Consider the following 18,146-nt stretch of genomic DNA (forward strand, 5'->3'; position numbering starts at 1 on the left):
AATTCATTACGCTATATTTAACACATTGAGTTCCGTATTTTTATACAAAAAAATACGGGCGACATCTAAATTCAGACGTGTTCACGGAAATGCCGCTTATATACAACATACATACAGAAAGATATTTTCTTTATTTTTTGTTCGAATTCAGGATTTACGTGCTCTTATAACACATTCATAAACGCGTATCGCATACCACGTCTCATATTGATATTCAAACGACATATCTTCCCCAAGGAAGAGGAGAAACCTTAAAAACTCACCATTATTTTTTGTACATATTGCATTTTTACTGCACAAATACTGTTTAATTCATACGATATGCTAATATTCAAATTGAATCTATTCCAAAACTCTGTATAATCGATCAATGGTCACGTAAACTTAATGGCTTTTTCAATGTCGACCTTGTTCTGTTGTCTTTTTTTCGTGATTTTTTTCGTTTGATGACCTTACCCTACTCGCTTTTTCTGCTGATACGTTATGTGCAAAATTACGTCACCCACTTAAAAACAATTTGTGTATCGTCACCGGTCTGTAATATCCATCCATTCATTCGGTTTTGTTTGTCGCTCCGTCTTCCTTAGAAATTTCTCGGAAACTCATATCGTACGATTTTATGTAAATATTTGCGGTGTCGTGATCAGACCTGGGCTCAAGGGAGACCCCCCCCTGAAGATACTTCGGTAAACATAGAAATTGGGGATTTCGTAGTAAGCGATCTTTTTCAGCACGTTTCAGCCTGAAGCGGTTGCGTTTTTCCTCTTAAATGTAGACATTTATTTGATTAAATTATAATATAAAAAATATATAATATTAATTAAATAAATTCGAGCCCTTAATTGTTTATACATTCTGCTTAAAAAGGAGGCTCGAATTTATTTATTTTATTTTTATTTAAATTACAGATGAAAATATCAGACAAGATTTGTCCATTTATTGGTCGTTTATATTTCCAACAATAAAAGCAAATAAACAAACAAGTAATAAACTGTTTTTTTTAACAAAAAAATAATCATATGAGATTGAAAAGAATGCATCTCTCCACATTGGAGACGAGAAGAATGGGGAGCGATTTAAATCAAAGTTGACATCATTATAAATAACCACTGCAATTGTTCTATGATTAACCTTTTTACAAAAACGCTCATCTGAGAGGTCATACGCACAAACTCCAAAATATATTTCTTACAAAATATTAGAGAACCCCTTTATTTTCAAATGGAGTGGTTAAAATTTACAATAGTCTACGAAATGAATTAGTAACTTCTAGCAACCTCTTCAAGACTTCTTTTGAAAAAAACTGGATGTTTCCCTAAAATGAGTGGGTTTTTCTTCCTTGGTTTACTCTTATTTTATTCTTTTTTAATTTCATTTTCTCTAGTTTTTGTTTTTTTATTATTCTTGTTTATTGTTATTATTATTGACAAACCCTTCGGTCCATTGGCTATGCCGCCTCTCTCAGTTATTTTTAGTAAATAAATCGTTTCATACATTGAAGATATCAAATCAAATAAGATATAGTTTCCCTACCTCATTTTATACGAATTAATAATATCTTAAATTATAATATTGGAACTATGTATGTATGTATGTATAATTTAAAATGTATGATCATTCTAATGTCGTCCAATAAACGATATCAATTGTTTATATTGAATTCAAACATATTGAAATTAATTTCAATTTATGAAAAAAAGTTATCCAGAAAACCGAAAGTGCGCAACTTAACTGAAATCTGGAAACACGTTCAATATTACTGTTTATTCAAGCACTGAAACAGATTTTTCATGATTTTGCTTATTTTAGAAGACGGCCGTGTGTGTGTTTGTGTGTGTGTACACTTTAATAGATTTTTTACAGTTTTAAAACATTTTTTCATCATATCGTACAAATATAATCCTAACCATATTTTAAATAGAAAACGACCGGCATGAATTCAATCTCGAATATATTCAACTGTTCTTGTATATGCCTAAAAAATATTGAAACGTCAAAATCTGACGTCTTAATATGAACCACACAACTCTCTTCAACCGACGTCATATATTTACTCACAAGCGCGTTAAACGAGACATCACAGCGTCGTCACGCGAAATCTATTATGGACCGGCGTCTTCCCGCGAAAATATCAATTTTTGGAAGGGTCGATTTGACCGTTCTGTTTATCTCGCGTCAATCGCTCGTAAATCAAACGAATACCGTACACAAAACCAGAACCGAACCGAACGCCGAGGATATTTCAGACCCGGTTCCAAGATGGACGGAAATCGATCGACTACCCACCCAGAATTTCCTCTACTCTTTTCACCTTTCCTCAACTTGTGCTTCTGGCGAAAAATCGCGTCCGCCATCTCAGTTACAAAAAGATCCGCCGCCATCTGCCAACGAGCATTCTCCCTTGAATCTTCGCGGAGGAGAGTTAGTTCCTTTGGCACTCCTTAAACTCGCCCTTTGTACTATAAAAAGTTTCTCGTTAAAGCTCTCGCGTGTCTTTGAATGTTTCATTTGCGTCGCTCCGAGCTCGTTTCGTTGCGCTTCAATTCAGCTTCAGTTCTCGCCGTCTTCTAATTAGACCTTTCTAACTCTCGTCTCTCTCTCTTTCTTTTTGCACGTCGGTGAGTGTCAATATGGATGCAATATCTGTCGCCTTCTGCTTGACAGTTCAATGCATACTAATCGATTGTTCAATCTGCCGTAACTTTGATTGCGTTTTATTTTATGTCTATTCCCTTCGCCCTGAGCTTTGACAATTAACGCTTCGCTTTACACGGTTTTTCAAAATTAACAGTTGAAAAAATCATTCATCTTCTCACACGGTTTGTTTAACAAATAGCCAAATAATAAAATTCTATTGAAGTGTATCTTCCAGTTGTAATATATTTTAACTAGTTGGAATATATTTCATCTACCTGGTACAACTACCTTTATAGTTTAAGTGTATTTTCAGTTGTAATATATTTTGACTAGTTGGAATATATTCCGTCTGACTCCCGTTAGTTGATTCATATGGTGAATCACATTCCAACTGGTTAAAATATATTACAACTGAAAATACAGTCCAACTATAAGTTGATACCAGGTTAAACTTTGCTTTTTAAATGCTTTTTATTATTACGAAATTATGTTCACAATACATCTTATATCTATTTTAATAGCTACTGATTTACTGATCATTTTCTATTTTACAATTTAATTTAATTTGGTTAGTAATCATAGTATTATATAATTCTAATGTTAATCTACAGCATAATAGGAAAAAGAGCTCAAAAACCTATTTACAATCCTTATAAATGTTCATAATACATCTAATACATAATATTACTTAAAGACTCTCTAAAGTCGATGACCTAAAACAGATTGTTTTTAGGTAATCTGTGTTTATACCTGAAGGGTATAGACATTTTGTTGTAATCACCGAGACTCTTCACAAGTGTGTTAGTATGGTTATTAGTGATTATGTCATATAATCTACTGGTTAGTTTGCTAGTAATGTCTGTAACAAACGGAATATTATATATGGCATGCAGTTTTTTAAAGTTAGTATATATGGGTGTATTATAAATTATTTTTAGGGATTTATTTTGTATTACTTGGAGCTTGGAAAGATTAGTATTCGAGGCGTTATTCCATACAAGTGAAACATAGGTTAATAATGGTAATATGAGCGCGCGATATAATTTTATTTTATTTTGAGTTGATAAAGAACTATGGCGATTAAATATTGGATATATTGAGGATATACCCCGCATCGCCTTGCATTTCGCTGCCTCAATGTGAAGTGCCCATCTCATTATTTTATCAAACGTTACTCCTAAATATTTTATTACTGACTGCCATTTCAGACTTTCTCCAGAGGGGATTTTCAGATCTGAACTTGGCTTATGCTTTCTAACACTAAAGAATATGGCGTCTGTTTTGGTTTGATTAATTTGAATTTTCCACTTAGTGAAGTGTTCAGTCATTGTTTTAATTGCAAATTCAAGATTTTTTAGAATAGTGTCTGGTTTTTTGCTACTTGTGAAAATACCAGGTTAAACGGAGAGGTTTGGTTTTTCGTGAAAACGTCGCTCGACTAGTAAATTGAGTTGGAAAGTCACATTTTTGTTTTGAACAAATTCTTAGAGTAATCTTAATGTGAATGCTTTATGCAATATTGTTTTTTACGCGGTTTTTTTTTTTTTGTAGAACTTGTCTACCGTGTAAATCGATTTACGCCTCGCTAATTACGAAGCTGTTTTAAATTTTTCAATTATAATAATACTTTTGATACAGGTATAAATTTAAACCAACTTTTAAAAATATTCGATCGATACAGTACTGTACTTTAATGTTTTCATAGAAGTCTAAATCAATAAATAATATTTTCCACTACTAATTATGCATGGTGACTATTGATATTATCGTCAAACGTTTATTTTAATGTACATATGTACATAAATATGATCTTGAAAGTTGTTTTATGTAGACATATTTCAGGTCATGTTTATGTAACCTTCCTTAGAAGCGGCCGCTTATACTTTGATGTTCTCGTCTTTTAATTATTCTGTTTATTATTGAATTAACGGTTAATTGAAATCTTGCTTAGGTATTCCTAGTTATGTTTAAAACAAATCTAGTTATATCGTACACGTCATATATCGCTGATTAGACATACATACATACATGTTTGTTTATAATGATAACGAAATTTGCGATTATCGCATTCTCAGAACTCGTAGGTAAATTTAACCCGTATCCTATGATTTTTATCGCAAATCTTTTTTTATTTATTTTATATGTAGTCTTCGAAGAATTTTCTTATTACTAATTCGCTTCGTTTGTATAATATTCAGTTCATAAAACTTCATGCTAAACTCGCCATGAAATTGGATTCGTTCTACCACACTGTTCCCAACTCCATTCAAATCAAATATAATTTTATGATTCGCACTACGACAGGTGACAGATTTTGCATTCTAAATTTACATATGCGTGTCACAATTTATCGATTTCGTAATGCGCGTCACTTACGCGAAATTTGTTTATTTATATCAAAAATGAGTCGTGACGAGCTTCGAGCGTCGTAAACGGGGCTATTTTAAAATCTCCGTCTATTTATTTACCTATATATGTATTTGATCTAGGCAGCGATGGTCAACACTTTCACTGAATTCAAAAATTGATAGTGTCAAAACCTTTGATAAACTGTGTGTATATAAATAAATAAATAAATAAAAAAAACGATTGTATTGTGACATGAAGCTGTCGAGGATATTGTGATAGTGCGGCGATAAACCAAAAAATAAATCATGTTTTTCAAAAAACCTAACAGGCCTTCCGACGAGGCCACCAACAACAATCGAAGTAAAATAAGAAGAAAGAAGGTCGTCGTGGTGAAGCCGAACAGGAATCAAGACGAAAACAAGAGCCAAGAAGAGGAGAACCATGAAGACGTCATCGGTTTGGATTTAATCGAAAAGAGTCAAAATGGTGGTCAGTAGATGATTAAAAGTGTGTGTATGTTCGAGTGAAGACTCGCACAAATCCGGTTACGCGTATTTGAGTCAAGGACGCGCGCAGCTTCCATCCTGTTCGGACTTCCGTATTCCTCGTCATACATTGTTGCTTGACAATGACGAAATACTCAATTACTTAATTTTTTTGAAAACAATTAAGTGGAGGATTTTTTTGCTACATTTAGGTAAATTGATATATTAAAAAAAGATCCACTTTTAAACTTCCATTCCATTAAATGTGCTTCACAACTACGACCTAATCTTCAGCATATCTTTAGCCAGCAGCATAGTTTGGTGGTTGCGTCAATTCTAACCACCGAGAGGTTGCTGGATTTCATCCGGTAGGTTGATCTCAATTGAAAAGAATTTATTCCGAGTATTATCTGTTGTGCTGTTGGTCAGACTTGGATATTTGTGACTTCACGTTGATCAATTTCCATCAGAGTTGATCTTAAGAATTGGTGTCAACTTTGATGAATTTTTTTGTCTATTTGACGCAACCACCATTGCTCGGTGGTTGCGTTAATGCTAAACAACAAGAGGTTACAGGGCTTAAGGGAGAATAATAATAATAATAATAAATAAGGGACTCCAAGTTGAAATATAAAATTTTGCCAATTTATCTTTATTTCAATGTTGAAACGGTTCCTCGTCAAATTGGAAAAACTATCACCACCATTTGAATATTTGAATAAAAATGTCACCACTATTTGAATATGATTACAAAATTTATAATGTATAAACGTGGCATTTAATTTTCTAGTTTAGAAAAATGCATGTATAAATGATTAAGTTGGCATGCATGAGTTGAAGAATGATCGAGTTGTCATCTTGTACATGTGCCGCTTAGATTGCTGTGGCGCTTTAAATGTTTTAAATCGCTCAACGAGTCTCATTTTACTGTGCCGCCTATCTCTCCTGACAACCAGATCCCACTAAGTTTCTTATCATAGTTTGCCAATTTTTCTGATTTTATTGATGAAGCGGTTCCTCATCAAATTGGCAAAAATCATCATACATACCTTCGACATCACCACTATTTGAATATGATTTCAAAAATTAATAATCTACATTTATACATAATATATGTATATAAGCTTAATACCATATATGTCGCTCATAGGCAACCCGATAACGGCATCATGGGAAAATATACAATCGGGTCTATGCCATCTTTCCCAAAAGTTCTAATAAATATGTAGCTTATCCCATTTCACTTATCCGAATTCATCTTTGATCTGTAACATACAGTAAATCGGAATCCAACCGGCAATTTTATTGACTTCTTAAGCAACGTTGTTATGAAATTTACATTATTTTTCACCACAATATAATTAATTTCATTTAAAAAAAAACGTTCCCACATACAGTGTTGGAAAAAAATTCAACACTTGTACATATTTTTCGCACAGAACTGCATTTTCTCGCCCACTTTTCCGCTAAATACGCACTTCACCAGATCGAACTTGAACTTAAATGGAGCAAGCTGTGCACTTGTAGCTGATATTTGCGTTTCGCGTGAATTATGCGACATTTATAAACGGCGGCACTCACTCGCCAGATGTTTCTTCGGATGCTAAAATAGATCCCGAACATATGTACGTATGTATCTACAATCCGAGCCATGTGTAGTTTTGGGTGCATTTAACGCGTTACTACACAAAGATAATGCGAATCTTATTTGCGTGCTTTGCGTGCCTGCGTGCGTTGTAAACAAAGCGTGAGTCGTCCTCAACATTTTATCACTTCGCCCACGCACCCTACCGACCATCAGCTTCCCCGAAACATAAATAAATTATGTATTTACACGTATATTTATATACACATCTATAAACTGCATTACACCCACTGCCATGACATCACGCGTGGCCTGTTTATTCGCGTCACAATCTGTCAAAAGTGCACGCATCGATCTGTTTTGTCTTGCGTTTGGAACGTAATTAAATTTTAGTTGAAACATGTATGCGTGTAATTTAGTAGATACTTCGTCTGGTTCTGTCTTGAGGCGAAGGTCGGAATCATTTTTGAGGTTGATGACATCGATGATGGCAAAATTAATGTATTTTTCACTTTCTTTCATTGTAAACGAATACCAATGATCTAAATATGCACATTCTGCGGTTTAAAGGATTTTGCCTTATACATATGTATGCTGTCTTGAATTATTTTCTTGATAATGATTGAATTTTATACAACGTCGCTCGAGTATATATGTGAGCCGTTATATTTAAAAATGACAGGTCCACTTTTTTCCTTTTTTAAGAAATATTTTGTAAAACATTAGAAATAATCTTAGGCGTTTAACAATATATAAAAATACACTCAGAGAAGTATGGAACCCTGTATGCTTGGCATAACGAGAAAAGCCAGGAAGTGGAATACGTGGGTGAAAAGTATGACAAGGGTAGTGAATGTAGTGGATAGAATGAAGAAATTGAAATGGCAATGGGCGGGCCACGTGGCTAGAAGAATGGACAAAAGAAGTGCTAGAATGGAAGGATAAAAGGAAGACTGCGGGGAAGATGGGTAGATGAGATTAGAAAAAATGTGTGGGGTGAGATGGATGTGAGTTGCGCAAAACAGAGACGAGAGGAAGCGTGTTGTTGAGGAGGCCTTCATCCAGCAGTGGATGGTGATGTAGTTGATGATGATGATGATGATATTCTTAAGAATTGCTGTCAACTTTGATGCAAGTTTTTTTTCTATTTGACGCAACCACCATTGCTCGGTGGTTGAATTAATGCTAAGCACCGAGAGGTCGCAGGATTTAGGAGAGAATAATCTGTAGGTCAGACTTGAGTATTTGTTACTCCAAGTCTATCATTTCCTATGAGAGTTTGCCAATTTGTCTGATTTCATTGTTGGAACGGTTCCTCCATCAAATTTCAAGCATTTCAAAAAATTTATAATCTATATATTTATATTCATATGTACAAGTTTAATACCATAAATTTCAAATGAAAATTAAAAAAAAAAAACTAGTAAAAAGAATATTTTTTGGGTGCTTTGTAGGGCAGACTGCAATTTCGACTATTCATTGCTCATTCCATTTGTGTGAACCCACCATTTAAGTCAATGATTTATGAAATGAATGGACCTAGACTGCAATTTTCAAAAAAATGGTGATTCCAGCATGCGCCAAAACGTTCAATTTCCAGTAAAGTCAAATTTATGTCTGAAATTGGTGCTATAAATGACAACTTGTCATGTATCCAATATTCAAAATTCATTGCTGAATTTGAGTTTTCAAGGTTGAAATTTATTATAGCACAGGATGTTTCAGATGAAATGTCACTACGTTTATGAAGTCTATACTTTTTTTTTTTTTTTAGAATTGCTCATGTTCTATTTTTTATTCTGTGTATAACTCTACGTAATGACAAAACGGTCCATAAACCCTTTTATTGTTTTAACATTGACAATGGAAGCCACATTTGTAATTTTGTCACAACGTAGATAACCTTTCTGTTATTGCTGCAATGGGTCGCTCGTTTGTTGCCTACTCACTTCCATTGGTTCTCAATTGAATAGTTTCCCTGCATTACTTTTAACTTCTCCACGTCTATATTTATTCCCTTGACTCTTCTTTGTGTCAACTCCCCTTCGCATTTCTTGCACAGAAATAGCCCAGCGTTTCGTTTAGTCAAATTTAATTCTAGTATGAACTCGCCGCATCCTTCCGTCGCTGATACCGTATATACTTCCTCTCGTCCCCCGGTTTGGTGGGTCTTATTTTAGTTTTGTAATGGTGATTACGCGTTTACAAAGCGATTTCTGATTTCTGTGTAGTTTGTTGACTGGTCGCTTTATCTGTAACGATTGCTTCATCGTCACCAGTACACAAGTCATTTCCTCGACAGACCACAAACGTTTCCTTTCTGCTTTCCAGAAACAATTACCGTTGCCTACCACCCATTCACGTAGTCGCGTCAGTCTTTTCGTTGTTTCTTAGTGAAACTGTCGTGTGTTTTCATTTTCGCACCGCCATGAAGCTAACTCGATTCGGAAAATTCAGTGCGTAAAAAGTCTTCACTCGTAATACACACTTTGAATAATACCGTTGTGTGACGGAAAACGTTTAATTTTTAAATATTTTTTGGATAGATTTTGAGTACGACGTTAGCTCTTTGGAAGAACACCATCAGGAGCACGAAGAAAAGGTTAAAACAGAAGACGAGGAAGAAAATAAAAACAACTTCGCACTGAAGGAAGTCGACACTACGACTATCATCTTCACGGATTCAGAATGCGAACCGGACAAAAAGAAAAAGAACAAACCTAAGCATAGGAAGACTATGTCAGTATCGAATACCATAGAATTAGTCAGAAGCATGGGAGATGAGTGGATAGAAGCAGCCAAACGAGAAATAGGCGAACATTCCAAAAAAAGAGAAAACTTAAAGAAGAAGAAAGAAGCCGGTGTAATTGATGCAAATCACGTCAACGATAAAAAGCACGATAAGAACCACTGCAATTCACCTGTTGAGCATAACGATAATGTAGTTTTACTATTATCGGACGCTACCATTACAGAAGCAGACGAGTTGGAAGTGGTTGAAACGTGCAACAAGATCTGCAAAAAGAAAGACACCAAAATCAAAGAAATGGCACCGAAAATCTGCAGCAGCCAAATTATGCACGCCCAGAAGATGGGCGTCAAAATGATAGCTAAAGCGTCTACTGTAGGAGCGCTAAACTTCATAAGAAGAAAGAGACCAGTTCCTATTGTGGGCATAGAGAATAGTGCTGTGGATCATATACTTCTTTCGACTGCTCTTTTCATCGATTCTGAAAGAACGCATTCCGACATGGTCCAAGTTCATCGTGAACCGTCGCTACCCAAGAAGCACGATGGTTCAGACGTTTCGATCAATTCGGGCGATGAGATTGATGGTGAGATATTTTACGATGCCAAAGCTACGGCTTCTCAAGAGGAGAGCGAAACTGCCGATGAGGAGCCTATAGTGAAAAAAACTTCAGCCAAAAGTGAGGCTAAAAAAGTGGCTAAACAATCATCCGACCCAAAAGTGTTAGGACTTAGATCTAGAAAAACTTTCGGCGGTTCTCTCAAGAGAACTGGTGGTGGTAGACGGAAAGTGAAAAGAAGGAGTTCGAATGAAGAAGCACCTCCTCTGCCTCCGAAAGGATTCGTACCTCCTCCTCCACCACCGAAGCCATCACATTGGCTATTCGGTAATTCCTTCAAAGGTATCAATCCCGTACCAAAAACCAAACACACCGCTTGCACACATATATGAGCCAAATTGTCTATTATTCATTCAATTTATTAATTTTGTTTTATTTTTTTCTTTATAGGAGATGGCAGACGAGACACAGACGACAGTGGAGCGGATTCTTCACATCACACAGACTCTTCACATCTCCTATTGGAACATTCCTTAGACATAGCAGACAATTCAAAACAGTCAGTATATTATACGTATATTCATACAACCTTTAATTTATTTAGAAAGATGTCTCTAAAAAGTTCCAAATTTATTTTCATATCTTTTGTAAATGCCTTGTAGTACTGATTCTATGAAACGACTCATTAATCTATTATTAACCTTGTCGTTAACTCTGCCAATTAAGATCTGGACCAGTGAATAATATACTCCATACAACGGTTCACTGATCTATTGGCATCGTTTGAACCGCCTCAAACTCACAATTGTTTTCTTTATGTGTGATTTCAGTTCTGTGAGACCCAGGCCAGTGACAAAAGCTGAAAGTTTCAGAGACAGAGCAGCCAAAGTACAAAGAACCAAAAGGAAAACCAGTGATCCAAATCAATTAACATCAGGCAACCCATTCAAGTAAGTTTATACCACCTTATAGTTATAACAAACTAGGGCGTAAAATCTGACAAAAATTTTCAAACGGTTCAAAACTTGGATAAATTACACATTTATTACAATACTTATAGAGACACCTATCGTTCGCCGTTCAAACTTTTCTTAATTAATTAAATTTTTATATAAATTATGTATTGTATGGAAATATATGTGTGGCTTATATTTCGAACCTTCAATCTATAGTCGAAGTTTCCCAAGTTAAGGCACACGTTGGGGATAATCGCCGATGGCATTAAGCTGAAACTTTACAGTTTCACATATCGCTACATAGGATGATATAACCCGCTCGTCACCCGCCCAGCAAAGGGCTGGCCCTTAATCAATAGTCAAACAAACCCTCTCGCGAAAAATGAACGTCACGGGAAGATACCTAAACCCCGTGCACGCCCACCCTTAACCCTCGATCGATGTCCCATTACAAAGGTGTTGCTCTCTCGATTCGCCGTGCACGAAAGACCCGGCCCTTTGTACGAAAAATGGACTCGTCATGGGATTGTTTCGGAGTCTGTGCTTGTATAATATGTAGTCTGTGCGTTGGACAGGAAACGATAGCGCGTGCTTGGTCCGGAAATAGCCGGGCGTTTTCCTACTCGAAATAGTCCTAAACGAAAGATTGACAATTTGTATGTTCTGGTTGTTACTAGTGCGTGTGAGATTCATTGCTCCAACACGTTGACTGCCGCAGGTCATTAATCAAAGAAAACGAAGAAAAAATTGTATACACAAATAAACTCACTTTTTCTCGCTCGAAAAAAGTGTCTACGTCGGAAACGTCGAATTGGATTATGGAAATAATTTTTTTTTTTTTTTTTTGTTCAATGACAAAATATTATATTCCCCTTCGCCAAAATAAATCCTCATGAATATGTCCCGAGCGTTATTTTGCGTCCTCCTTTCGATTTTACTTTCGACACTTCGAATAAAATGTCCTTTGTCGGAATATAATTATGTGGTGAGTTTTTTTTTTCTCCCCATCCAACGCTGCGGCAAAACCTATTGAACAAAAAATCAGTAATTTTTCAATATGAAATATGTATTTTTCAGATTTACTTTTGCAATTTTTATATAATATATTGAGATAAATGTGGGCGTATTTTTTTCTCAGGAAAATAAAATTGTATATACTATGTATGTAGAAGTGTGTATAAATCTACCATTATATGCATATACCTTGCGAATCATTATTGCCCTACAAATATTCACCCATGTTAATTTAGAGAAGCTTTTTTCTAAAATATATTATCATCATTATCATTCTCCATCCATTGCTAGATGAACTCTCATCCATCTTATCTCACACATTTTTCGAATTTCATCTACCCATCTCCCCTGTAGCCTAGCAACTTTTTACATTCTCTTTGGTACCATTCGAGCACTTCCATAATACATTATTCTAATTTCGTAACTCCATTTGTCGTACTTCATTATACCACCATTTTATTCCGTTTTCTATGTTGCCGAACATACAGCGTTCCATACTTATTTAAGTGCAATTTAATTTATGCAGCATTCTGGCATTCAATGCCTAACACCAATCTTTCGTTCCAATTTCGATCCATATTTGAGTCACTGTAGCTAAAAGAGGATCTGAGAACTTCATTTAAAGAATCACAGGCACAACTTATGTAAAGCCAACTTGTCATAACTGAGGTTTGACATGAACTCGTTAGTTCTTTCCTTGATTTATCTTCAAAAAACTTAAAATACCATATAAAATGGTTAGCGTGTAATGCTTTCAACTGAATGGTTACGGGTTCATTTTCTGGCGCGGTGCTACTTGCCAGACCTTGAATAGTGACTCCAGGTTGATCTTTTCCTATCAGAGTTTTCTAATTTATCTGATTCCATTGCAACGGTTCCCACAAATTAGCAACCTGTCATATTTTCTCTAAAATTCGAGTTGATAGCATCTCGAATTTGCCGATATATAAAATGCTATAAAATGTTCGTCAAATTTGTCCATAGATGTCTCTATGATACTCTGTAAAAATTGTTGTTTTGCTAAATATAATGGTAAATCTACAATATAATGTATATATATATATATATATATATATATATATATATATATATATATATATATATTATGTATTTCTATTACGCATAGATTAAATTTTACACGCCATATATTACAAGTAAATATAGTAAACGTTAAATTCACGTAAATGCTGGAACGGTTATTAAACGAATATACATCTGACATTTATCACGTACTACTATATTATATAATACAACTTTATGTGAACACACTGTAGTTAACGCGTTGAACTTTACTCATAACGCACGTTTAAAAGGTTAACTTTTTATATACATATAGTGTACACCATAATAATATATCGATGTATTCCATTTTTAAAATGCACATAATTCGATCGGGACTAGATAATATTATGTTACGTATAATATTTGTATATATGTATGTTACGTTCACGTGTACGGGATCAATATGAATCCCGCATAATCTCCCGTTTTAACCCTTGTCAACTTTGGCGTTAAAGTATTCGCCATTCATTGCCGCCTCATACATACAAAACCTATAAAAACACCCGCCTATCTACTGTGTGCGAATACACCCACTGGGTATTTTTGAACAGCCTGTACATGCGAGATAATTGAAGTTGATGTTAGTGCAAAATTTAGAGAAGTATGCATGTTTTATCACCCCTTTAACGGCCTTACGGCTCCCTTGGCGCATCACACCTTAACGACGTAATCCTGATAATACACCTAGCTTTTGTTCAATTCATAAATCACTAGCTTTAGGTAGAAGGCTTCACCCAAGTTAATATTTGAATGTATGTGAATTTCTACTATGCATATCCACTGTTTTAGATTTAATCAAATTTATCATACTATGTACATATCTCAAGGCACTCCAAATTAGACCGGCTTCGGAAGAGCTTTGGAGCCCTGATTCGAAGGGCTACCATACAAAATAGCTCGGGTGACGCCAAGTAATGCAATTAGTTAGTTTACAATATATTTGCAGTTTGGCTTAATGGTAGCGTATATATTTAGCTGACCACTAAGGTCGAAGGTTCGAGTCCACGTCAAACTGCTGGTTAGGTTTGGGGGTTTTGTGACTCCAAATCGATCGTTTCTCTATCAGAGTTTGCCAATTTTATCTGATCATTGTTGAAACGGTTCGTGAAAATTGGTATTAGATAATTTCCTGTTGTCACAAAATCTGTGTATCATTTGTAAAAATTATGCACAGTAATCTGAAATCTAACGTTATCTCTATAGACATCTCTATAATTTCGTGTTTATTATGTGTATAAAAATTGTAATAATAATTGTACACAAAAATCTAAAAATAATCCATAGATGTCTCTACGATTATTATTTCTGTACTGATTAATTGTTATATGCTATGTATTCTGATTGTATATGTATTATTTTATTTCTGACCGCTATCGTACACTCGTCGCATTGGAGCGATCTGTAATGACGAGTGTATATTGATTGTAACAATAAAATAAAACTGTCATATTTTCATCAAAAGACTCCCACACGTCGGTAAATATCTGGCTTCGCTGGGAAACACCGGCTATTATTTGATAAAATAAAATATAGCACAAGAAATGAGAAAATTTCTCATTCAAGTCGTACATGTTTTATCTGTTAGGGCTTTGTAATAATTTATTCGCCGAAATTTTTCTTTCTGAATATTCGATCACGCTCGAATTTGCTCGCTATCTGTACGTAATTTTCGCTTCGATAGACGTAACAATGCGTGCATTATAATGTAAGATACGTTTCGTTCGCTTCGTAGGCGATTTTTCCGGGAAAAATCGCGGAAAAGCTCCCTCCTCGCGAAGACGGCCGGTGCTTCGTTTCAAAACGCGCCGTGTGCTCTTGACGTCGATTAGTAGCGGTCTGAACGCGCAGGGATTGTCAACACGAGTCTAATTCTATATACGTATATGCATAAATACGTACTATATACATACAAACTAAGTCTTAATTCTACGTTAATTGTTTCGGCGAATTTTCCGCTCACTCGAGGATTTTCCCGCGTCCCGTTTCCGCTTGGTCTCATACGCAGAAAAGATACTCGCAGTAATGAGCTTACGATGCTTAAATTTCTGTAAGCTTCGCGTTATCGGATGATGGTGTTCATTTTCGACGGAGCTTTCTTTTTTTTTTTAAATGGACTTGGAAAATGAAATTTCTGCAGTTTCTATTTTTTGTACGTCGCTTTTTCGAGACTTACAGTACTATAATTATATTTATTTGTAAACGTTTTATTAAATTTATTTGAATAGTTTTATTTTATTTAAATTTATTTGAATATTCATTTGTTTTTTTTTTTGTTAAATTCAACGTCACGGATTCTACGAACCAAAACATACATACAAAGTCTCTTTCAAAATTATATATTATGTAGATGTAGATGTGGCGATAAATCTTTATTACGTCGGATTTCAATGATGCTAATTCTCTATAATACTAGTCAGGATTTTCTGATTTTTTTATCATTCTCTCTCAGTCTTCTTAATTTTATATTAATATCTACATGTATGTGCTGAAATTGTTTGAGGAAAAACCACTTCTCTTTTATATATAGCGTAAGAATTGCGAACGAATATAAAGTGGGAAATGATATTAATGGGGAATACCAGGGCTGTTCGGACTACTGCATGTCCGAACACACGGCTTCCTGCTTTTAAAAGGAGGAACAAATATTGGACTGTACACTCTCAAGCAGCGGCTCTTTGTGAACATTCTAAGGCGTTGAATAAATACTATGAAGCTACTTTGGCCTATCATTTGAATATCTAAACCCACATTTGGATATCTAATAATAATAAACGAAAGTATGTACCATAAAAATTGAAGGATGAGATGGACTCCAGGCATTCTATTCCCAGGATCAAAATTATTAAAAAAAAAAATAGCCTGCAGTATGGTTTAATGGTAGCGTGTATGTTTAGCACCAAGTAATCAGCGGGTTCGATCCGCCATACTGCTGGTTAGATTTGTGGGTATTTGTGACTCCAAATCGATCGTTTCTTACCAGATTTTGCCAATTTTATCTGATCATTGTTGAAACGGTTCCTCAAAATCGGCAAAAAATCATGTTTCCTGTTGTCACAAATCTTCTGTATTTATTGTGTGTATAATTTGTAAAAATTATGTACAAAATCTAAATCCACAGATGTATCAATTCTGTAATCAATTAATTAATTAATTGTTATTTCGTGTCTTCAGCTTCTGGAAATATAGTGATTTATGTAATAATAAAATGCTGCATTGTTTGTAATTAATTGTCCAGGAAGGTGTATTGGGGTCTTCCAGTCAAGCCTTCCTGGTATACATATCTGTAAAAATAAAAATAAAACGATCGAAAGACTATAGGAAATTTAGCTCAATCGTTTGCGAAGTGAAACATAGAAAAGCCTAGTGAAAATTAACATCCTTAGCATTATGGGAAAATGCAAATAAATCACCAAGCTTCCATAATCCTCTCTTCCAATACGTACGTACGTACAAACAAGCACATTAAACCGTAAATCAACCCGCATACAAACAATGCAATCAAATCCAAATCCCGAACAACACAACACCACCGTAAGTCATTCCCAGATGTAAATTTCAGATAACGAATGTGTTAACGATAAATCTCCGCATTTTCGACCCCTTCTACCGGAACACCTGAGCCTCGAGACGGGCCAAATAATTAATTCAAATACCGAGAACGTTTATAATTTCATTACGGAACGAAGAACGGAGTGTTTCGAGCACGCAACGTTGACCACCCCTGGGCCGAAACGTGTATGGGTGCCCTACAGCTTTCCCGGCGTCTGCGTCTTCAGTTATCGCGTCGCGTTTTCCAACCACGGACGTCCCGATTTCCCGGGAAAAATGTCCTGCATTCAAAACAACATACATATGAAATCGTCTATATAACATTCCAGTAATTTATATGTAAATTCAAATTGTGATCAATATATTTAAAAAAAAAAATAAAAAAAATCATATATAAATAAACGAAATATTCCATACAATATGTGATATTTCAAATATATTCTATATTTGTGTATTTTGGACGTGAGCTTTAACACACTGCATGCCGGTCTCACGGATTCAGGTCACAATCGTATTATTATTTCCTTGTTGTTTTTTCATCTTTCGCGTGACAATTCATTCATGTTGAATTTCTCCCTCTCTCTCGTTTCAACTCTGCGGAATCATGCTTTTGCGAATATTTTTTTGGCATAGCAGTGTACATATTTAAAGGTTTGTTTTCATGCACGCATTTTCGTGTCATAACACATTTTCAACGGGGTTTATCTCGATGCGAGATTGCCAACGACGTGTATAAATAAATGAGCAACTCCAAAATGTTGCGAAAATTTGTCTATACTTACGTGGGTATGTATGCATCTACCATTTGCGAAATGTATGAAAGGTTTGTCAATGTTTCAATGATCGCTGTGAGTCATAATCAGTGATGATTGCACGGCGAGACATGTTTATATCAAAAAACCAATGTGCCAGTTATTGTTATCAAATTCTCCCACACATATTCCAATTGATGTATATTATTTTGTGTGAATCAACAGTGGATTCCATTTAATAAGAACACGTCAATAACTTTTTATATGATTGTGTTTTTCATACTTTATAAATTAGCTTGAAATTTATTTAAGTTTATTTGTATATATTTAGTATACTTATCACATGCTACATTAAATTAGACCGATTTTGGAAGGGCTCGGAACCCCGAATTGATGGACTCCCATACAAAACTCTCGGGTTTTGCAAATTTGTTTTCCCACTTTGCAAT

At 35.0% G+C, this 18,146-nt stretch overlaps 2 protein-coding genes across 9 annotated transcripts in view; both read left to right on the forward strand.

Moving 5' to 3' along the window:
* RhoGEF2 (Rho guanine nucleotide exchange factor 2) overlaps window positions 1-18,146 on the forward strand; it is a 120,157-nt gene that overhangs the window by 74,917 nt on the left and 27,094 nt on the right. For 7 of the 8 annotated variants that reach the window (XM_077427486.1, XM_077427488.1, XM_077427487.1 and 4 more), the window contains 2 exons: window positions 10,815-10,923; window positions 11,195-11,314. In XM_077427486.1, coding sequence (XP_077283612.1) covers window positions 10,815-10,923; window positions 11,195-11,314 — 229 coding nt within the window. Of the gene's footprint in view, window positions 1-5,126; window positions 5,476-9,602; window positions 10,707-10,814; window positions 10,924-11,194; window positions 11,315-18,146 lie in introns of all 8 variants that reach the window. The other variant, XM_077427492.1, reaches the window with a different exon arrangement.
* The window catches only part of LOC143909500 (uncharacterized), a 286,312-nt gene continuing 269,992 nt past the window's right edge, over window positions 1,827-18,146 (forward strand). Inside the window, exon 1 of the mRNA XM_077427508.1 lies at window positions 1,827-4,126. Coding sequence (XP_077283634.1) covers window positions 2,014-2,445 — 432 coding nt within the window. The 5' untranslated portion in view covers window positions 1,827-2,013 and the 3' untranslated portion in view covers window positions 2,446-4,126. The remainder of the gene's footprint in view (window positions 4,127-18,146) is intronic.

This window comes from Arctopsyche grandis, chromosome 3 (assembly GCF_051622035.1).
Source record: "Arctopsyche grandis isolate Sample6627 chromosome 3, ASM5162203v2, whole genome shotgun sequence".
Classification (NCBI taxonomy): Eukaryota; Metazoa; Arthropoda; class Insecta; order Trichoptera; family Hydropsychidae; genus Arctopsyche; species Arctopsyche grandis.